General features: G+C 35.1%; 1 protein-coding gene across 2 annotated transcripts; it reads right to left on the reverse strand.

The window, feature by feature from the left end:
• Positions 1 to 1,626: 1,626 nt before the first annotated feature.
• POU1F1 (POU class 1 homeobox 1) lies at positions 1,627 to 19,030 on the reverse strand. 2 transcript variants are annotated; one of them, XM_007082000.3, is made up of 6 exons: positions 18,819 to 19,030; positions 16,353 to 16,424; positions 6,229 to 6,453; positions 4,101 to 4,265; positions 3,108 to 3,168; positions 1,627 to 2,206 (listed from the first exon to the last, which is right to left on the reverse strand). In XM_007082000.3, exons 1-6 carry the CDS (start codon positions 18,958 to 18,960, stop codon positions 1,996 to 1,998), a joined length of 876 nt encoding a protein of 291 aa, XP_007082062.1. In that variant the 5' UTR covers positions 18,961 to 19,030; the 3' UTR covers positions 1,627 to 1,995. The 2 variants fall into 2 exon arrangements, with proteins under 2 accessions (XP_007082062.1, XP_007082063.1); XM_007082001.3 differs by having other exon boundaries at positions 16,353 to 16,502.
• Between the last annotated feature and the right edge of the window lie 4,039 nt (positions 19,031 to 23,069).

A 23,069-nucleotide genomic window follows, 5' to 3' on the forward strand; every position in this document is an offset into this window, starting at 1 on the left:
GGGCTCGAACTCACGGGGTGCGAGATCATGACCTGAGCCAAAGTCAGATGCTTAACCGACTGAGCCACCCAGGCGCCCCTAAAATATCTCAATGTAGTTAGAATAGTCTCAAAAACTTTTTAATACAAATAAATTAATTCTAAATACTAATGCATTTACAACTAATGTGAATAACTATAGATTTGTTATTTTGATATTAAGTATTGATTCAAAATAACTCCTTTTAGGGAGAAAAATTATTTCCCAATGCTAGCTGTATCTAAACCTGAATGACTTTATGGATGAATGTCTGATATTATCATATATATGTGAGGATATAAGCATTTATACATGCTAATTTTTGTTGTATAAAGTCAGATTAAACATTCTCAGATTTATATTTAAAGTGCAAAAAAGTCACTATTCTAGATTTATATTGCATTATCTTTTTTTCTATTTGCAACTTTCAGACATGCATATATGCATTTTTGTGTATGTATCTAGTATATATGTATGTATATACATCCTATTCCTGCCTTTTACAAACTCAAGAATCCCTTCCCAATCAACGTATGCGGTAAGCAGGTGAATTATACAGAGAAGAACTTACATATCTACATGGCTCAATAATATGGAATTTACTCTTGAAAAATAAAAGTCCTTGTATGTATACTTTGTTCAACACCTCCTGGGTGCTAGATGTGTACTTAAGCATAGATGATTAAGCCACTGAAAACAATCTCTTTTTGTTAATATATCAAAGTTTCTAGCAATCCAATTAATGGTGATTATGTGTGCATAAACATATATGATCTATAGAGATTATGAAATAATGTTTGATCTTTATTAGTATCACTAAAAGCAGACTGGACAGTGTAATTTATTAAGCATTCTAAATCATTAATAAAATTTGGTCTAATTGTTTCTGTTTTTGTTATATAAAATAAACATTGCCAGATTTATATTTTAAATGCAAAAAAAAAATCACTTAGATTGCTATTATGTTACCATTTGCTTCTATTTGCAAGTTTCAAAGAAGTTCATTCTTATAATTAAATATGTTCCTTAGATATAAATCGCTAAATTAAAATACTCGATTGTCAAACTTTTTCATCAATAACAAATCATATTCTAGCCAATTAAAACAAAGTGATAGTCTTTTTGATAGGATCCTGATGATTTTCTGGGTTGTGAGACTTAAATAGTGTTATTAAATTACGCACCCTTCAAGTTTGTAGCAATTGTTAACAGCACACTCCTTCATTGGTAATATCACAACAGCACATTTCTTCATTTAACGAAGCTTGCGTGCCCACTACAAGCACTTTCCTAGGCACTGGACAAACAACAGTAAACAAGCCAGACATCATTCCTGCACTGTTGCAGATAACAAAATAGTTTGGGTTCAGAATCCATAAAGCCTATTTTCTATAAATAAACATCAAAAAAGCTAAATCTTTGGGAAGAATAAAAAGATCAAAAGTGTCGCTTCTAATTAAGATTTATTCCTAAATGCACTAATAAAACTCTAACGCACCTCCAGCTCTTAAGTGCAAACAATTTAGTTCAAACAAACTATTAATGCTGATGGTAAACAGGACATTGGTCACAATTTTCTAATTGTATTTTCTGTGGTGATATTCTTTATTTAGCATTATGACTGAAATATTAAAAAGCTAATAAACAGCCTTGGGAAAAGGAATCTTGAAAGACCCATGTGCACACTCCATGTGTGCGTGTGTAGATAAAGAGGGAGTGAGAAAGACTTTGAAAGAATTATTGTTTTATTCCTATTGGTATCTTTGGCTTAAAAATACACAGTTTGGCTTCTGAGAATATTTTAAAGAAAATAAGTCACCAATATTTAAATTGTATTAATTTTTTAAAGTAGAAAAGCGTCTGCAAAAGTTGTTGATATAAAATTTTTGAAGCCAGCCAAATAATTAATTTCTATTTTTGTTGGGGAAGAGAAAGGAAAGAAAAACAGAAAAATTGGATGTTACACAATAGTAAATTTTATCTGCATTCAAGGTGCTCCTTAGAAATAGTAAATAAACTCTGATTCAGACTTGTTTTCACCCGTTTTTCTCTCTGCCTTCTATTGCAAAACCAAACTCTTACTACTTCTTTCTCAAGATTCAGTTCTTCAGCCATTCGCATGATCTCTTGAGAGGAAGGTTTATTCTGTTCTCCAAAGTGTCTCTCCAGAGCATCTTTAGCAGCAATACTGAGTAGGGAGGGGTATAGAGAAGTGTGAGATTAAGGTGTTTTAATGATGTTTTGGCAGATCAAAATTCAGTAATGTTGAATTTCATAAATATCAACATGAAAATATTTAAAGACTCTGAAAACATTTCCAAAGCTTCAATAAAGATAAGTGTGTAGCCTGTAGAACATTTAGATGCTTGTGTTACACAGGGTACCGTAAGCAGAGTCACAGGAAGAAATAAGGGAATTTAGACTTTCTATGTTTATCCAACTTTGTGCCACTAGAGGGCACTGACTTCCTGAAAAGGAAATGAACACTTGTGTGGGCATTTCTAAATGTCCCTCAGAAATCATTTAAGTTATTTATAATAGGTGAGATGTTTAGTGAATAAACTCATCGACCAAAACAAAATGTATATTTTAGCATTTCCTCTGTAATTTTCACACAAATTACCAAAAGATGAGCCAACAGTCTTTCTAGCTTGAAATGCAAGGAATCATGTTGGACTTTAAGAGACTGAAATACTGATTGCTACTTTTGCTATTTTTAATAACATAGATACCATATTGCCAGAGCAAGACATATCTGAAAGGACAGCAGAAATAAACACTTTGTATAAGTAATTGTTTAATTCTTGTTTTAGCCAAAAACTTGTGGAGTGAGTGTTCTTACTGGCTCTAGGTTATTAAATTATGCTTTTCCACCAATCTTGTTTTTTCAATGGACTCTATTCACCATGCATTTGTGTTATGTTGCACCTATATTATCCTCAAATACTCTTCCATATATATATATGTATATCTATATATATACATATATATATACACACTATATATATCTATATGAATATATATAGATATACATATATATATGTATATATTCCATTTCCTCTATACCTTTTAATGTCTCAAAAGAATACCTTATAGTTGTTCTTCGCTTCCTTTTCCTTTCATTTGCTCCCACTTTTTCATTGTATAAAGCTGTAATGGGGAAAAGAGAAACAATTGCAAAAACAAAGTAGGTTTTAAAAAACTGTCAGATTTGAGTTTCAAGTTTTCTTTATAAAACAATGCAAAATAAAGTCTATACATTTTTGTTTTACAGTTTTGCATTCTGTGTTATTTTATAGTACAAGACCCAGCACAAAAATGTTAAGGCAGAAATACTAACTCTGCAAACATCTATAAATGATGACCCTACCATAGTTTCCTTGGAACATTTTATTGAAAAGCTCTCAAACTTTGCTCTTTATCCAGCTTTGATGGTAGTATGAGTAGGTAATTTTATTACATTAGCAATTGCTTATGTACTTATTTGGAAGACTGGTGTGTACAAATTCTCTGCCTACGGTAATATTAGGTTATAAAAATTCCGGTACAATCACTATGGTATAGCACAGAGCCAAAAAATCTGGATGTGTTTAAAAAAAAAAAAAAAAGTCATGTCATCACCTCATGCCTGTGCCACGTTATCTAGAAACCTGTTCTTCTACAGCTTATCTTCTCACTCAGTTTACCCTTCTCAGTAAACTTATTTCTATGCTTTCATTATCCTTCCTTTTTTTAGTATTATGAAACATTTTTTTGTAATATGAAATTTATTGTCAAATTGGTTTCCATACAACACCCAGTGCTCATCCCAATAGGTGCCCTCCTCAAAGACCACCACCCACCCACCTCCCCTCCTTCCCACCCCCCATCAACCCTCAGCTCATTCTCCGTTTTTAAGAGTCTCTTATGCTTTGGCTCCCTCCCTCTCTAACCTTTTTTTTTTTTTTCCTTCCCCTCCCCCATGGTCTTCTGTTAAATTTCTCAGGATCCACGTAAGAGTGAAAACATATGGTATCTGTCTTTCCCTACCATTGTTTCTAGGTTAAAACATCACACAGCCCTCAGAGATCTAACTTCAGTACCTCCGACTTGCTCTGCTTCCTCCAGCCATTTTGATAATATTGCTTTTAGTTTGCATGCGTTTTTAAAGCTGAGCTGCAGGTTTTCAAATCGGCAGATAGTCGTTTGACTGAATTCTGAGCCATGCACAGCTGCCAGGGCTTCCCCAACATTGGTTTGGGTGTATCCTGTGAGAGGGCAATAAAGACCCATTAGCTCCAGCTGTTCAAGAAAGATTCACTTTGGTCTTTCTTTTGGTCTTTAACTATGAAGTATTTCTTTTAAGCATATGCATTGGCAATTTAGAACTGTTTAGTAAGTTCCATGTAGAATTGTCAAGTACTTCAAAAAATACTCTTAATTTTTTCTAGAAGACAAAACAATTCAGACAGGAACATCTGCCATTCACAGTACTTAGTGACATTGGATAGAGGTATCAAACATTTTATAAGACACTAAAAAATTTTTGCTGTCTTTATTAAATGTCTGATGATATATGCTAAAAAATAGTGTATTAAATATGATGCATAAAATGTATGATATATCACAAATATTTTTATCTCATCTATAAAATTTTCAACTATATTGCTAAAGGGTACCAAGTAAAACTAAGAATTATGTTTACTTTCCCTAAAAACATGTTTATTACAAGACCGTGATCACCCAGTATTTTACATGTATCTTCGAGGACATTTATTATATCATTTGGTAATGCTTCAGGCCAAAGATCCCTATCGATTGTCCCAAAACACTTTTAGAGTACAAGTTGATATCAACCATCAGCATTGAATTTGAAATATTAACAGCAATATAAATAGCTCATCGAAAATGGTTGTTGTAAAGATGCCTATTGCTGTGTTTATCATATATAGTCATTGCATATTAATTCAGGGCCTATAGCTATATATCTGTATGCATAAAATGGTTACATACAATGCCCATCAATAAATATTACAAAATTACCTGTGGTTCATTCCACAGGTGCGGAGGGTGGAACTATCATTTTAAATCCATTTAAAAGATACACTACTTCATGAATTTAAATCAAGGCTAATTTTTATAGTTATTTTATGTTAAAAAACACTATTGAATAGAAAGCATGCAAAGGCTATCTACGGTTCACAGAGAAAGAATTCCAAATGACTATAAAACACATGAAGTACCGTTTTTCAATCTTCACTCAAATTTAAAATGAAAGTACCATGAGGTACCACTTTGACCTATCTGATTTACCTGATTTGCAAAGACCCAAAAGATTAAACCACATTTTTCTTCAACAATTTTATTCTGTGTGCTGTCGGTCACTGTTCTAAGTGCTGAGGATATGCTTTTAAGGAAAAATAAAAATAAAGATTATATTCTGAGCAGTTTGCCAAGAGACACTCGTGGTGGTAAAATTTGGTACAACCTCTATACAGACCAATTTGACAACATCTATCAAAATTACAAATACACACACTTTAATTAAGAAATTGTGTTTTTAACACTTGTCCTACATATAAATTTATGTAGGTACAAAATGGCATTTATGATGTGAATCATCATAGGATTTTTTAAAAATGAGTTTATTTTGAGAGAGAGACATAGTGTGGAAGCAGGGGGAGGGGCAGAGAGAGAGAGAGAGAATCCCAAGTGGGCCTGCACTGTCAGCATGGAGCCCAAAGTGGGGCTCAAACTCATTTGAGCTCAAACTCATTTTTTTTTATAGAAAAAAATCTATATTGAAAGGTCTGTATAGTTGCTTATATGTACATAAGGTATCTCTGGAAGGATGCAAAGAAACCTGATAAACAGGAAAGACAAACAGAAAGGATATATTTCACTTATGCCCTTTATGCCTTCGAATCATATGAATGACTTATCTACTCCTAAGTTCAAATAAAATAGAAAAGCAAGTACTTCAAGACAAATTTTGAGGTAGGTAAGTGGGAAAAAATAGCATTAATTTAAAAACCTATGTATTTAGGATATTAAGAATTAACAAGGAGATAAAGGTTTTTGTAGGATTTCCATAATTGGAGTAACTTATATCCACAGCAGAGATGTAGAATAAGAACTTAGACTTCTGAGTAGAGTATAAGAGACTGAACAGTAATATAGTAAGGGTTTGCAGACTAAGGTGTATGCCTGTTACTCTTAAAAAGTGCATACCTAACTTAATTCTTCTCACTTTAAATTCATTGGCAAACTTCTCAAGTTCTCGGATTTCTGGAGAATCCATGTCTATGGGCTCTTCGATCAATTTACTTTTCCGCCTGAGTTCCTGCTTGAAATCAGTGACGGTGGGGTCTTCTGCCAGAAGAGGCTGGTGCATGGGAGGAAAGCCATGACTCAAGGTGTGGTCAGGAAACTTGTAAAGACAAGGGGTTAAGCTACCTGTGAATAAACAAAGAGAGGAAAGGAAAGGGATTTGTAATTGTCCGCCATTTCTATACAAGCAAAAGTTTTGCACCTTTGAAACCATTATTTCCCTACAGCTGTCAAAATTAAAAAAAGATTTTTTTTCATATTTATTTGAGAAAGAGAGAGAGGGGGAGGAGCAGAGAGAGAGAGAGAGGGAGACAGGGAATCCCAACCACCTCCATGCTGTCAGCCCAGAGCCCAACATAGGGCTTGATCTCAGAAACTGTGAGATCATGACCTGAGCCGAAATCGAGTTGGATGCTTAACTGACTGAGCCAACCAGGCACCCCTAGCTGTCACAGTTCTAAAAGGTTAAGTAACATTCAGCCTTCTAAAATAGCAGTCAGAGTAGCTTAGTAAAAATGTTTCTTTTCCACCTTCCTCAGAGCAGCAAAAACAAAAATAATGCCAAAGGAAAAAAGCAGGGAATTGCAAATAATTAAAATAGAAATAAGCAAATACTGTCAGAAGTATGTTTCCCATTATTTCATTTTTCTCTTAAAAGACACCTGTTCCTGTGAATCTGAGGTTCAACTAAAACTGGAATGTAGATTTCAATCTCTGTTATTTTAATTCGTTACGCAAATAATCTGTGATGTTTATTATAAACAACGCATATGCTTAAAGTGCTGTGCTGGGAAGTTTTCTTAGTATTAGAAAATTAATTTTACAATATTAAGAAGCTCCCCTGTTTTATCAGTCAATGCTTAATTTCAAGGGAAAATAATCGTGTCTTTTTTTTTTTTAATTTAACAAAGGCAGGTGAAAAGAAAATAATGAGAACATGAAATACATTAATATGGTTAAATAGATTCAAGGAGTGAAAGGAAAAAAGGTAATTTTTAAAGTTCTATTAAAAGGCAGCATCAAGATTTCTTGAAAAGTATACAATATAATGGAATCATTTCTTGATTATTATTGAAGAAGCAAAACTAATGACAAGGAAGGGTGCAATTCTAGATATGATAGGCAATCGCCCATAAATGATGAAGCATTAGATCAACTGATTGGGCTAAATAATAAATCACAAAAACACTAAAAGATGTAATTTTTTAAAAACTTCTTGCAGATTTCATTCTGTACTAGGAAAGGAGAGTCACTCTCAGTTGGGGAGCATGGGTGGATGACAGTACAGCATCAGCCAAATTTCGACACATTTCTGTTTTTCCTCATCAATACATTGTTTTTATTGGTAGAGATTTCACTTCAATTTATAGTTAATGACACTTGTATAAGCAAGACATTTTATACAAATAAAATACTTGGTAATTTATCATTTTTCTTATGAGTATAAATAAATATTTAAGCTAAAAATAAATTACTATAGAATGTATGCAATAATCATTCTTGGAAACACTGAAAAAATATATCAAATTTATGCTACCTATTATTTTTCTATAAATACATTCACAAATCAAAGACATGAGTAATAATGTAATTTTCTAGAATATATAAATCTTATATTAATATATCAATATGTAATAACCAAAGAATAGTGTAAGTCAGCAAATGATTGACTTGCATTATTTATATGACAATATGTAATTATAAAGTGTGCCCCTTTCCATAGACTATGTCCTTTTTGGGAGCAAAGTAATATACAAGTGAGGAGTTAAACAAAAATAGCATAAAATAAATTTAGCTGCTGTGAAATATATTTGAAAGAAACTATTCCTGTCTAAAAAAATTCATGCTTCTTTTACAAACCCAAATTACCCAGTTTTACTTTTTAAAGTCAGTTAATTGTCCACTCTATGCTTTAGTGGGTGGTATATTGATCAGACAAGATAAAATTTTCAAAAGCAGTTCTATTAATTTTTAAAATGTTTATTAATTTCTTTTGTTTTTAATGCTTATTTTTGAGAGGGAGAAAGAGACAGAGAGTGAGTGGTGGAGGGGCAGAGAGCTAGGGAGACACAGAATCTGAAGCGGCCTCCAGGCTCTGAGCGGTCAGAGGTCGATGTGGGGCTTTAACTCATGAACCATGAGATTATTACCTGAGCCGAAGTCGGACACGCAACTGACTGAGCCACCCAGGTGTCCCAATGTTTACTAATTTCTATTAGCTTTGCATTTCTGCTAGTTGAAGTAAAAGAAATTACATAAAAGGAAACCGATCACGTTTATTTTAGGATTTGCTTAATATTTATCTCAAGACTTTGCTTCCACTTAGGCTTTAAGAGTTGGTACTCAGATATATGAAAACAATCTTCACTTCTTGTATCATTCAAAAACACCAAATATCACTCAAGACACTTAATGAAGTACTATGAGAAAGAGTAAAAGCAGCGAGAAAAAAATAAGCTGCTGAGGTTTTTTCTCTACCTTACTATTTTATTATTTTTTGTATTGAAGTATATTTGACACGCAATGTTACGTTGGTTCAGGTATACGCCATAGTGATTGGACGACTCTGTGTTTGCTGTGCTTGCTCTAAGTGTAGCTACTGCCATCTGTCACCAGATGATGCTGTTACAATATCATTGACCACAGGGGCACCTGGGTGGCTCAGTCGGTTGAGTGTCCGACTTCGGCTCAGGTCATGATCTCATGGTCCGTGAGTTCGAGCCCCGCGTCGGGCTCTGTGCTGACAGCTCAGAGCCTGGAGCCTGTTTTGGATTCTGTGTCTCCCTCTCTCTCTGACCCTCCCCCGTTCATGCTCTGTCTCAAAAATAACCTTAAAAAAAAATTTAAGCAATATCATTGACCACATTCCTTGTGCTCTTTCATCCCTGTGGCTTACTCATTCCATACCTGGAAGCCTGTATCTCCTACTCCCCCTCGCCCAGTTTGCCCATGTCTCTCCCTCTTTCCTCTGGCAACCATCAGTTTGTTCTTTGTATTTATGGGTCTGTTTCTGCTTTGTTTGTTCATTTGTTTTGTTTTTTTAGATTCCACATATAAGTAAACTCATTTGGTATTTTTCTTTCTCTGACTTATTTCACTTAGCATAATACTCTCTAGCTCCATCCGTGACAAATGGCCATCTCATTCTTTAAGGCAGAGTAATATCCCACTGTGTATATATATGTGCCGTCTGCTGTGTGATTTTACACATTTAATGTATCTTAAAGCACTTCAGATAACTCATTTTACCTAAGTCAAATTTTTATTTTCCATAAATAATTTGTTACATATCTTTTATATGCTATGCCGTAAGGTCTATTTATTAGCCTTTGTGGTCATCGTTTTTTATTTTTCTTGCTGACCATAGTCACACACTGCTACAAATCTACGTGATACTTTGTGCTGTGTCCATTTCACACTTGTCATCTTGTCTTTATATAAGTGAAATAGAAACAAATTTTATTCACAATTTAAAATTTAGAAAATTTAAGTAAAAGGAAGTTAAACAACCTCCATTGGATGCTACAATGAATCAACTATACAGCTAAAACCAGATCTAAAGTCCAATAAGCACTGTAATAAACCACACTGAAATAATCACCTCATTCAATTTTTAGGCAATCTGTACTCAGGTAAGCCAAATGTACTTTCCTTTAAAGACATCTGCAGTTTAAATATATTTGGCTACATTAAACATATACTTTCAGACAAAAATATTATAGTTTATTACAATATTAGAAGAGAGCCACCTCTATTTCTGGAAAATTATAGAGGTAGTTTATACATTATAAATACCCTGGAAAGGGGTGCCTGGGTGGCTGAGTCCCTTAAGCATCTGACTCTTGATTTCGGCTCACGTCATGATCTCACAGTCCATGAGTTTGAGCCCTGCATCGGACAGTTCAGACCCTGCTTGGGATTCTCTCTCTGCCTCTCCCCTGCGTTCTCTCTCACCCTCTCTCTCAAAATAAATAAATAAACTTAAAAGATACTCTGGGAAAATCAACATTTAAAATATAAATTTGAATGTGAGTCCATGAAAAGTACACAGGAGATACTATGTTCAAAGGTTTGGCATCCAGAGCAAAGGAAAACACAATGTGTGATATGTTTGTATTTTTCATTAAGTGAATATATCCACAGTTATCTGCACAGACACATTTCTCCTGGAATTAACTTTAAACAGAAATTCATGACAGTCATAAGCAAAGGCAAAGTGCTGTGTGTCTCATATGATCCTATATTTGGGGGAGAGTGGACAGTGACTGGTAGGGTATGTATGGAAAGATATTAAATCTTTCTGAAGTACTGATTAAAAACAAGAACAAAAACAAAAACGGGGCACCTGGGTAGCTCAGTTGGTTAAGCGTCCGACTTTGGCTCAGGTCATGATCTCACGGTTCGTGGGTTTGGGCCCGTGTGAGGCTCTGTGCTGACAGCGCAGAGCCTGGAGGCTGCTTCGGATTTTGTCTCCTCTCTCTCTGCCCCTCCCCTGCTCATGCTCTGTCTCTCTCAAAAGTAAATAAATGTTAAAAAAGAGATGTCATAAAAAATTTTTAAAAGTGGGAAGAAGATAAAAGAAGCAATGAATCCTCTGTAGCCAGAGTCTCATAAACAATTTCCAAAACACAGATAAAGCAGTGTGAGGCTAGAGAAGCACACAGCTAAACCTCTTGGAAGTGTTTGCACCTTATTTACAGTCTGAAGTATATTTTCATGTTGTAGATTAATCCACCCAAACCTTTCTTTTATTTGTGTTGAGAGAGGGAGAGGGCACGAGCAGGGAAGGGGAGGAGAGGGAGGGAGAGAGAGAGAATCTTGTACCATCAGTGCTCAGTCAGATGTGGGGCTTGAACTCACAAACTGTGAGATCAAGACCTGAGCAGAATGCTTAATGGACAGAGCCACCCAGGTGCTCCTCACAAAAGCTTTCCTAAATTGCTGGGTCGTATATTTCCATGTGGCGGACGTGGGAGAAGAAAAGAGGTAAATCTTTTAAAGCTAGCAATGGGGAGGCCAAGGTGGCTGGTTCAACACACTATGGTATGGGGCAAATTGCTCTTCCGGAGCACGTGGCTCTGGATGCTGACAATGTCTCTGAGGGTCCGGACTTGAAGCCTTACAAGAACACACAGGGGAACCAGAGGGACACAGTAAAATTCACCATTTTGCTGGAGACATGCAAAGGAATGTGTATTTCAATGTTTTAATTCATTCATTCATTCATTCATTCATTCATTCATTCATTTATTTATTTGTTCTTCACACCTGACCAAGTGAGGCAAACCAGAAGTGTGAATTGTGATCTTTTCTATGCACGGGGAAAATCTTATCCATATACAGCAGGGATCCTCTGCATGGTTTTGTAATTTATTTGGAACACAGCCATGCCCATTTGTTTCCACGTGGCCTGGGAATGCTTTCCTGCTATAGTGATCAAATTGAGTAGTTGAGAGACTAAGAAAACTTAGGGAAAATGCCTCATGTTACTGCTACGAAACAGTTTTTTCTGATTCAGAGGTTAAAAAACAAACAAACAAACAAAAACCCCAAACCTTCAGAATTACTTCCTCCCTCAGAGTCAACACCACCAGAACAAGTTAGGGAGAAACAAAATAAAAAAGGAGAAGTAGAAAAAAGGAGGAGAAAGAAGGAAGAAGAGAAAGAAGAGGAAGGAAGGAGTGGGGGGAGGAATGAGGAACTGCAGAGGGGGAGACAAAGGAGGAGAAGAGGAAAGAAAACAACTTCAGAATGAGAGCTGGGCTCCAAAGTTGACTATTTCTCTATGTCAACCATCAAACTGATTTCTGTTGTCTATTGCATACGAGCAGTTAGAGAGGGCATTTTCGGTCATAATTATCTTTTCTTATTCACTTATTATTAAAAAGAAACAAAACAAAACAATGCGGGTGCCTGGATGGTTCAGTCAGTTACGCTTCCAACTTCAGCTCAGGTCATAATCTCACAGTTCGTGGGTTTTAGCCCCGTGTCAGGCTTTGTGCTGACAGCTTAGAGCCTGGAGCCTGCTTTGGATTCTGCATCTCCCTCTCTATCTGCCCCTCCCCCATTTTCTTTCTTTCTCAAAAATAAACTTAAAAAAAAAATTCATCGTTCCAAACCTCAGCTATTTTACTTTTCTCTTGAAATTAATTTTTTTAATGTTTATTTTTGAGACAGGGAGAGACAGAGCATGAACAGGGGAGGGTCAGAGGAGGGTCAGAGAGAGGGTCAGAGAGAGGGTCAGAGAGAGAGGTCAGAGAGAGGGTCTGAAACAGGCTCCAGGCTCCGAGCTGTCAGCACAGAACCTGAGGCGGGGCTTGAACTCACGAACTGTGAGATCATGACCTGAGCCGAAGTCAGATGCCCAACCGACTGAGCCACCCAGGAGCCCCCCTCTTGAAATTAATTTTCAAATGAGGACTCTCATACCTCATTTTGGCTTGGCCGTTATATAATATGACCTTGCTGTGTTTAACACACATTACTGTGCCGCTGATTTGCTCAGTTTCCCCAGGATGGTGGGCAGAGCAGACAGCCCACTGAGTGTGTTGCCTAGCTTTCACCCCCTTCAGAAGAGAATCAATTTCAAATACTCAAGAATTAGCATTTGAGGTCTTTTTGTTGTTCTTTTGTGTTGTGTTCATCTAGAAGAGACTTTGAAGAGCTTTTTTTAAATTTTTAAATTGACATTGAAAAATTTTTTTATTTTAAATAAAGAGAGTAGGGGAGAGGGGCAGAGGAAGAGAGAGAGAATCTTAAGCAGGCTTCTTGCTTGTGCGGAATCCCACATAGGGCTCAATCCCATGATTCTGGGATCATGACCGGAGCCAAAGTCAAGAGTTGGACACTCAACCTACTGAGCCACCAGCCTCCACTTAGAGAGCAATTTTAATTCACTGTTTCCTGTTATCCATGTTGTAGGCTGTTGAATAATCTAAATTCTCAGGGATGAAAGGACAGAAGAAGGCATTTAGCTGCAACAGTATCTAAAGAGAAGATCATGGGAAAGCCAGGTCAAGTTGGTACAAATTTGCCACAATTCAACCTCAATAAAGTTGTAGCTCTCACCACAACTCAGATAGGAAGAGATTAAAACTCAGAGAGGTTAAGTGACTTGAACAGGTTTGTAATTAGTTCATGGTGTGGCTAATTCATCGTTCCCAATGCATCTTTCTCTTTGGTGTGCCCACATATGGATAAGGCATGGTGGATTCATTTCATAATTTAAAAAATCCTCCCTACTAACCTTAACAAATATTAGCTATAGCTCTTCCCTTCCAGTGGGTTATTAATTTAACAAAACATTCAAACTAAATGTAAGCATCAGAGTACGGGTATAAGAGTACCACAGTAAAATAAAGCAATTTCACATCCTTTGAAATATATGTCTTTCTCTAGATTCCTTTCATATCGCATACATGACAATAAACCTGTCTTTATTGTAGATAATAAGACGCTTCTGCGGAGTGTGGGCAAGTGGCTGATTTGATGAATGCTCTGAGGCTTCTCGGAAAATTCCAATGACATAGCCAGGTTTCTCTGGTGTATTTTATATCTCTGTGCTCTTATTTTTGAATTCCTGCGTTTTATAACTCAATTTGTGTAGCCTCTCTGGGGATAAAGACAGAAGAGTTCAGATTCTCTGGGGTTTAATCTAGGATGCAAAAACCAATACTAAATATATGTCAAAATAATGACATTCCAATAATAAAGCATATCACTCTCAAAAGATATTCAAATATAATCTCGATGCTTGCCACGGTGAGTTTTTCTTTCGGTGACTAAATATAAATAACTTTTAAGACTCTAGCGATACATTCAAGTCTTAGCATGACCATATTGCTGTTCATGTCACTAAAGCAGGCTTTGGATCATTTTAAAGGGCTTTTCTGGAAGCTCTCCTTTTCAACTGCAGTGAGGAAGAGGGTTTGCTGAGTGCCTGCCGAGGGGGCTTGTCAGTACAGCCCCCGCTGCCTGTGGACTCTCATTGTGAGCCTGGGCCTGGAAACTAGAAACGGGTTAGAATTCTCAGGCCAGCTGCAAACCCACTAGGGCAGTAGCCTCAAGGGGGAGGGAGGTGGTAGCAAAAACCATCTCAGTGTTTGGTCTGTGGTGAACCTCCATCCTCTGCCACCTGTTGCTAGTTTCGAAGGCACCTCAAGTTGGACCTGGCTTTGTGGTCAGCAAGGCTGCTCCTCCAAGAGACAGTCGCGTACAGCCATGTGCGGGTCACATCTGGTCTTCAAGATCCCAATGTGGTGTGGGCCATACAAAGCATTCTGCCTACACCTCTATTGGCTCAATGCACATTCTACTATGTTTATAATGAGAGTAGCTTATCATCAACAAGGGCTGTTCTCATTAACCATGAATACTGATTAACTATTAAATATATGAATCATAAATAATCAGTCTTCCAAGGGGAAAAATATGGCCGTCCCCATTTCATAATTACTAAAAAAAGATACTAGGACTTACAGGTCTTCATTAGTCTTCATCTTACCATAAAGGTGAGGATACTAGTTTACGTAGAATGCTCATTGACGGAATGTAAGTGGAGATCATTGTTTCTGGAATAGCTTGAAGTTTTAATGTTTTATTTAGTCTCAACATGAAAAAAATTGGAGAAATGAAATGTTGAACTAAAATACTTGTTAAATTTTATTTCAAATTTATAGTTGTAAATCCATGGGTTCCCCCCCCCCCCCCACCCATCACTTATTAGGGATGATAACAAGACAAAGCAGTTAGAAAAGATTTCCTCAAGAGTGCTTGGGTGGCTGGGTCAGTTAAGTGTCTGACTTGATTTCTGCTTAGATCATGATCTCACGTTTCCTGAGATCAACCTCCACATGGGGCTCGAGCTGACAGCATGGAGCCTGCTTGGGATTCTCTCTCTTCCTATCAAAATAAATAAACTAAAAAAAAAAAAAAGATTTCCTTAATATAGGATTCATTTATCTAAAGCTTCTCCCTTAGTATCACACATACTCTCTCTCTTATTTTCTCACATAGAACCTCAGTAGTTTATTGTCACCCATAAGGTTTCTCTCCCTGTAGTAACCAATATAAAAGGTCAAAGAATACCTAAAAAATATGTATACAAAATTGTGTACTTTGTTAAACCCTTAAAATCTTTTGCCTGGCCATATCTTAAAATTAAGTCATAAGGTTTGTTATGAATAGATTAGGTCAGATTTTCCTCTTAAGAAATGTGTTATCAGTGCTTTCATACAAGCATCAATAAATAATTAACCTTGATCTAGTGATGCTTTTTTGTCCAGAGGAAAAACAAAAGTAACTTCAACTATTTCAATCTCATTTAAGACTAACAACAACTCAGAGCTGCCACAGCTTTAAACAACTATCACTAAAGCCGCTACGATTCACTCTTAGCTTTCAATGTCTTGTTTACCTCACGGGCCAAATATCCAGAAGAAATACTGCAACGAGGGAGATGTTGTAGAAGTCTGTGCTGTCTGCTTTGGTAGCCACATGAGTTTATTAACACTTGAAATGTGGCTACTGCAACCGAAGAACTAAATTTTAAATTTGACCTTATTTTAGCTAGTTTGTTTAAACTTAAATAAGCACGAGAGGCTAGTCACAACCATATTATAACTGGTGACATAAGTAACATCAATAACATCAAGTGACAATCTGCAGTTTGGCAGTAATGAATTAGAGTAAAATTCATACAAAGCAAACAAAAGAGTTAAGCACAGAAGTTCAGGGTTATGTAGAATAAGGGCAATCAGGTGTAACCATTATGATCTCTGAAGGTATCACATATTAGGGAACATTTCAGTAAGTAGTGGTTTACCAGCAATTTCCAAGGTTAAGCAATAAGAATTTCATGACACATTCTGCTAAAGGTTCCCTCAGACCCTCCTGAAGCCAAGACTACGCTGTATGTTAACTAAGTGGAGAATAAAAAATAATAAATAATAAGATTCTCTCAGACCCAAGAAATCCATCTTAGTGTCCCCAAACTCAACCTCACATATGCAGACAATTTTTCTTACCTGCCATCACTCCATAGGTCGATGGCTGGTTTCCATAATGACAGGAAGGAACAGAATAATGAAGTCCTGTTGCTGTGTTTCCCAACGATGTCACCAGGAAATATGCACACAAACATTTAGGAGTTTGGATCAAAGACAAAATAGACGGGACTGGTAAGAAAATGTATGAGGATTCAAGACACAGTCATTTCATTGCAAAAAGACACATTTATGGGATTCTTAAAGTTATATGGCAATAATTTGTTTTCACTTGGGGGAAATTCTCTGCTGAGGAGGCTAAAAGCAGAAATCAAATTTTGTCTTAGGTAACCAGATCATAAATTATCAATCTGGATGATAACAATCTTTAATTATGTTGTGCTCTATGAAGGGTGACTGACCGGTTTGGACATTGGCCAATTGGGAGTTGCAGAATTCTTGTAGGTTCCATCTCATATACACATTACAATAAACTGGAGGAATAATCTCTTAAAATTCTTGTATAATATGGTTGTATATAGTGGTCTTTCTCTAGAGGAATGAATACAGAAACCAACTCCTGAACAGTCATTATCTCTATTCTCCTTACAATTTCTTCCATCAAAGAGAAAATGGCCAAGCAACTGGTCTCTATTTGGATACAATCATAAAAACCCCACTAAATGCAGATGTTGATGAAAAATCCATGACAGTGGATGATGTCTTTATGTTGATGTTGAAATCAAGAAGTTTTCTGGATGCCCACAATCAATGCAAAAATTCTAATAATAAAGCTGGTCAAAAAAAATTGTTGAGTGACTTGAGATCTGTAAAGTTTGAAAGCAGTATATAAATATTACCTCATTCATAGTTTTACTTGTCTTGTGGAATCAATGTGTATTATGAAAATAAATTTGAATTGCTAAACTTTAATCAAGCTTTAAGCATGAATCACCAAGTTGACTAAAAGTATGGGTATTGACAATAAAACCACTCCTTATGTATTTCCTCATTTTTCCTTCATATCCTGAACATAGTGATAGGTTTGCATAAATATGATTATAAATTCTTGAATAAATATAAGATATTATTAAGTATAGAATTAGAATCCTTTGAAAATTCTGAGATACAATCTAGTGATTAGAGATATGAGGTCACTTCAGAAAGCAACATTTTCTCTTACTATTGATAAATCTTCAAATTTTCATTTTAAAATTGGCATGTAGAAAGAACGGAAGTAATTTTACATTATAATATTTTATATTATAATGATCAAATATAAAAATCTCACTATGCAATCCAAAATTAAACAAACATGAAACCCATGTTATATCCAATGCTCTTTTCATTATAGGCATTATTCCTACTTCCTTACCTAGTATATTATAATTTTATCTGATGGAAAAATTATAAAATCAAATGCTATAATCATGTATTTAAATATTATTTAAATATATACTTAGAATAGATATATCTATTATTTAAAATATACAATTAACTGTGATAACTGCTTACATTTAATTATAGCACATATTTTTGGTTAAAATACTTTATTATATTTTCCAAAAAATATGTTTGGGAGACTTCCATTATTCCCTTTTTATTTAAATTATGAGAATCTTTGGTAGATGGAAAAAAAAAAAACCTCTACATTAATAATTTTACCACAATCCAGATACATACTCTCTAGATTTTAAAAAAAATTCAGCTGCAGATTAATCCCAAACTTACTTATGAAAGAAATTTACTTAATTCAAAACTTTGTCCGCTTATAAATCTACTTTAAAAACCTTGTTACTGCATAAAGAAAGGGTGCATTAGCAACACATACCTATTTGTATTCGAGACAATATATTCAAATTTTCAAGTTTAATTTTTACATAAGAAAGTTCTGTAAGAAAACATTAAAATTTCGTTAGAGATTGAAGTCTCTTCAGAACTCAGTTTTGAGAGATTTTAACTCAGCTTTATGGGTTCTAAATGTTACATGTGTCTTCTAGTTTTGATTTTTGAATTTTGAATTATGCTAAAAATATATTTGTTAAAATCATTTAATTATTTTATTCTTTGAAATCCGTAGTTTTTGGTATTGGGAATCATTCAGTTGTGTTTACTGTGAGGTATATGGCTGTTTTGGGACATGGTAAAACCAAATACATCTTTAAGATAAAGAAGTAACACCTTTTAAACCCTATTTAGGCTATTGCTTTAGTTTGCTCTTGATCCATAAATGCTTACATAAAAATGCTTTTTGGATTAAAAACACCCAGACTCACTGTTATGTAGAAAATCTTCTTTATAATAAAACCAACAATTGAAATTACAACGCTTACTAATAGTTCTTTAACAATTTCTTAGGTACTTTGGCTTTTTAAATGTACTTAATATTTAACTTAAATTAAAGGAGAAAATGAAAGAAGCGAGGAGATTCTAAGCTAACAAGATCCAAAGGATCCATCCTGAAATCTTTAGGCCCAGCCGCACGGAGACCCGGATGGGAGTCAGTACCTGTAGACATCACATTGGTGGCGTGGTTGGAGACCGGGAGGCACTCGGCAGCGCTGTGATGCATTATCAGAGGCAGAGTTGCAGAAGACTCGGAATTCAGAGGTATAAAGGTATCAGCCGAAGTAAAAGGTTGGCAACTCATTCCCACAAGAGAGTAGAAAAAGGAGGAGAACTGCTTCTCCCCAAATCAGAGTTTGATTATATTACAGTTTCAAAGGGCCGTTTCAAATCTCACTACCTGCATATATACATCAGGAAGGCTCTGAAGCAACCAGGAGGGCGCGTGCTGGTATTTATACTGCAGGGAAATCCCTTTCTACATGTTAATCGTCTTTTTCCCAGGGGTATTGCTTTATCAATCTGAACCATCTTCCTCCTCACCCACACATAATCCGTGCCCAAGAGGGAACCTGGTTCTGGGGTATAGATGGACGGAAAGGGAGAAATCTGAAACTTTGACAACTTCAGTAATTCAGACATTTTAGAAAGGAATCAAGAACTTCAAAAATAAGTGTCCCTCAAAGAAATAATCCTAAAGTGAATTGAAAAATACTAGGTGTCTTTTTGCTACTAATACAGTAACAAATGTTTATATGTGAGAGGTTTTGTGGGTTTTTTTTTTGATGACTTCTCACTAGATCTTGAAAATAACATAAAAATACATACTACAAAATTTTAAGAAACTATAGATATTAAAAGTTTAAATCAAAAGGTCTAGAGAAAACTAATGAACAAATATATTGCCAACTACTGATTCAGACTCAACAATGCAATTTTGAAAAACTATGAAAACCATGCTGGGGATACTGTAGCAAACATAAGTAACCTGAGAGCCATAGATATTACTGACATAAGCGATGGCCATACTTCATAAGAATTTTTTTGAAATTTTGTATTATGGAATGTTTCAAGGTAACTTGGAATTGGTTGTTTTGTGCTAAACTTAACATTGACAAGATACTTTTTCAAAAACCTTGCAGCTTGGACACTTTGGTACTAACCAACTGATATTTTATAGGAAAATATAAGGTTACTCAAATCATTAGATACTGCCTGAAAAATATTTATTGTGTGACATATTTTTTCATTCTGAATTCTGCATCTTTGAAGCTCTCTTAGTTTTCTCCAAGGAGAGAAAGTCAGAAGTAATCAAAACTATTTATTACACTCTTGCAGAGTTTAGTTTTTAATTTTTCAAACCACATAAACAAAAAAAATGGTTTTCAATGTGTTTATGAAGAGAATTTACTAGAAAAATTAAAATTATAGAGAAATTTAAATAAAAATAAGTTCCTTGGACAAAGAATATTTTAAAAAAATAAGCTAAACGAAAGAGTCATTGGAATATGCTGGTAAGTATATTAACCCAGTGGTAGATAGTGAGGAGCACTGGAAAACCTCCCTGGACAACAAGAAAAAGCTTTTTCAGCAGTTTGTCATGCTATCTAAAATTCTACAGTTGCAATCTTAGACAGCATTTCTTCAATGAAGTTTAAAAATTTTTAACTGCAGTGTGAAATGCAAACCAGAATGCCCCCGTTAAAATTGTATAAAACCAGGGGCACCTGGGTGGCTCAGTGGATTAAGTGTCCAACGTCAGCTTAGGTCATGATCTCAGAGTCCGTGAGTTTGAGCCCTGTGTCGGGATCTGTGCTGACAGCTCAAAGCCTGGAGCTTGCTTCATATTCTGGGTCTCCCTCTGTCTCTCTCTGCCCCTTCCTGGCTTGTGCTCTCTCTCAAAAATAAAACAAAACCAAAAAATAGATGTTTGGTTTGTATAAAACCAAAAAATAGATGTTTTGGTTTGTATAAAACCAAAAAATAGATGTTTCCAACTGTAAATTTATCAGTTTTGTAAGCGGTTTTAATATTACATTATATTGAGTTGTATAGATCTATTACAATTTGACCATTTCTTTATTGTTGGGTATTTATAATCACTTTCTGCTTTTTACTTTTATAAATAACAATGCAATAAATGTTTTTATTCTAAACTTTTTTTACACAAAGCATTTTTACAATATAATCTGTATTTTACAGTATTATCTAAATATCCTCCCATAGGACAGGTTTTCAGAAGTGGGATTATTGGGTTTATCTTATTTTTAAAGGGCTTATTTGAAGGGGCACATGCACCGCAATGTTTATAGCAGCACTATCAATAATAGCCAAATTATGGAAAGAGCTAAAATGTCCATAGACTGATGAATGGATAAACAATGTGTGGCATGCACATACATACATATATATATATAATATATATATATATATATTATATTGCATATATATATACTATATGCAATATAATGGAATATTGCTTGGTGATCAAAAAGAATGAAATCTTGCCTTTTGCAACTACATGGTTGGAACTAGAATATATTAAGTGAAATAAGTCAGTCAGAGACAAATATCATAGGATGTCACTTCTATGTGGAATTTAAGAAACAAAACAGATGACATATGGGAAGGGAAGGAAAAAGATAAAAACAGAGAGGGAGGAAAACCATAAGAGACTGTAGAGAACTGTAGAGAACAAACAGGGTTGCTGGAGGGGTATTGAGTGGTGGGATAGCTAAATGAGTGATGGGCATTAAGGAGGGCATTTGTTGGGATGAGCACTGGGTATTATATGTAAGTGATGAATCACTAAATTCTACTCCACAAACCATTATTACACTATATATTAACTTGGATTTAAATAAAAAAGAAATACATTAAAAAAATAAAAGCTCAGAAAACAAAAGATTTTTAAAGTTCTTAAAAAACATTCCCAAATTGCTTAAAAAAAAAAAAAAAAAACTTAAGAGTAGTTTTAGGTTCAGAGCATAATTGAGCACAAAGTGCGAGAGTTCCCATATACTCCCTGCCCTCAAATGTGCACAGCCCTCTCCACTATCAAAACCACCCACCAGAATGGTATATTTGTTACAATTGAATCCACATTGACACAGCATTATCACCCTAAGTCAATTATTTCAAAGTTCACTGTTGTTAAATATTCTATGGGTTTTGATAAATGTATAATGACTTGTGTCTACCATTATAGTATCAAGAAAATACAGAATAGTTTCACTGCCCAACACATCCTCTGTTCTCTATTCATTTCTCCCGTCTAACCTCTGGTACCACTTACCCTTTTTATTGTCTACGACGTTTTGCCTTTTCCAGAATGTCATAGTTTGAATTTTGTAGAATGTAGCCTTTTCAGATTGACATCTTTCGCTTAGTAATATGCATTTAAGATTCCTCCCGGTCTTTCGTGGCTTGATAGCTCATTTCTTTTTAGCACTGAAAAATATTCCATTGTCTGGATGCACCAGTTGATTTATCCATTCACTTACTGAAGAATATTTTGTTGCTTCCAAGTCTTATGCATTATGGATAAGGATGCTAAAAACATTTGTCTGCAGATTTTCGTGTAGACATAAGTTTCCAAACCCTTTGGATAAATACGAAGGAACATGACTGTTGGATTGTATGGTTAATGTATGTTCAGTTTTGTAAGAAACTACCAAAATGCCATCCAAAGTGGTTGTACCATTTTGTATTCCCACTAGGAATGTATGAGAGTTTCTGTTGCTCCATATCCTTGTCAACATTTAGTGTTGTCACTATTTTGGGTCTTAGCCATTCAGGTAGGTGTGCAGTGGTATCTCATTGTGTTAATTTTTTAATTCCATGATAGCATATGTCATTGAGCATCTTTTAATATGCTTATTTACTATCTATATATCTTCTTTAGTGAGGTGCTTATTCAGGTCATTTAATCATTTTTAATTGGGTGTTAGTATCCTTGTTGAGTTTTACGTGCTCTTTTTATATTTTGGGTAACAATCCATTATGATATGTCTTTTTTAAATATTTTCTTCCAGTCCTTGGCTTACATTCTGAATTAATTTTTCAAGCAATTTATTCTATTATTATTTGGTTTCAAATATCAAGAACAAGTTGAACGAAAAATAGTTGTTTGTTATTAGGAGACATGGGGTTTCCTGGAACTCATGGAAATCAGGCCATTGGGAGAGACTGAATAGAAATTAGAAAGCCATCTGCTAAATCTGACTCACCTATCTCCTTTTCTCTGTGTCTCTCACTTTTCTCAATCTCTGCAAAACAGCCTGGCTGATTCTCCATCTATGGCCACTTCACATATCTCCAGATCATATCATGCCTTAAGCTTTTTTTTTTTTATTTATTTTGAGAGAGAAAAATCACAAGTGGGGAGGGGCAGAGAGAAAGGGAGAGAGAGAA

This window comes from Panthera tigris, chromosome C2, assembly GCF_018350195.1.
Source record: "Panthera tigris isolate Pti1 chromosome C2, P.tigris_Pti1_mat1.1, whole genome shotgun sequence".
In the NCBI taxonomy this organism is placed as follows: domain Eukaryota; kingdom Metazoa; phylum Chordata; class Mammalia; order Carnivora; family Felidae; genus Panthera; species Panthera tigris.

Coding starts and splice junctions, on each gene's coding strand:
- POU1F1 (XM_007082001.3), bottom strand. CDS start 18,960: ATGAGTTGCCAACCTTTTACTTCGGCTGATACCTTTATACCTCTGAAT. Junction 4,266..6,228: donor AGTGAGAAGAATTAAGTTAG/GTATGCACTTTT, acceptor GCCCTCTCACAG/GATACACCCAAACCAATGTT. Junction 2,207..3,107: donor AAGCGAAGAACAACTATAAG/GTATTCTTTTGA, acceptor CTCCCTACTCAG/TATTGCTGCTAAAGATGCTC.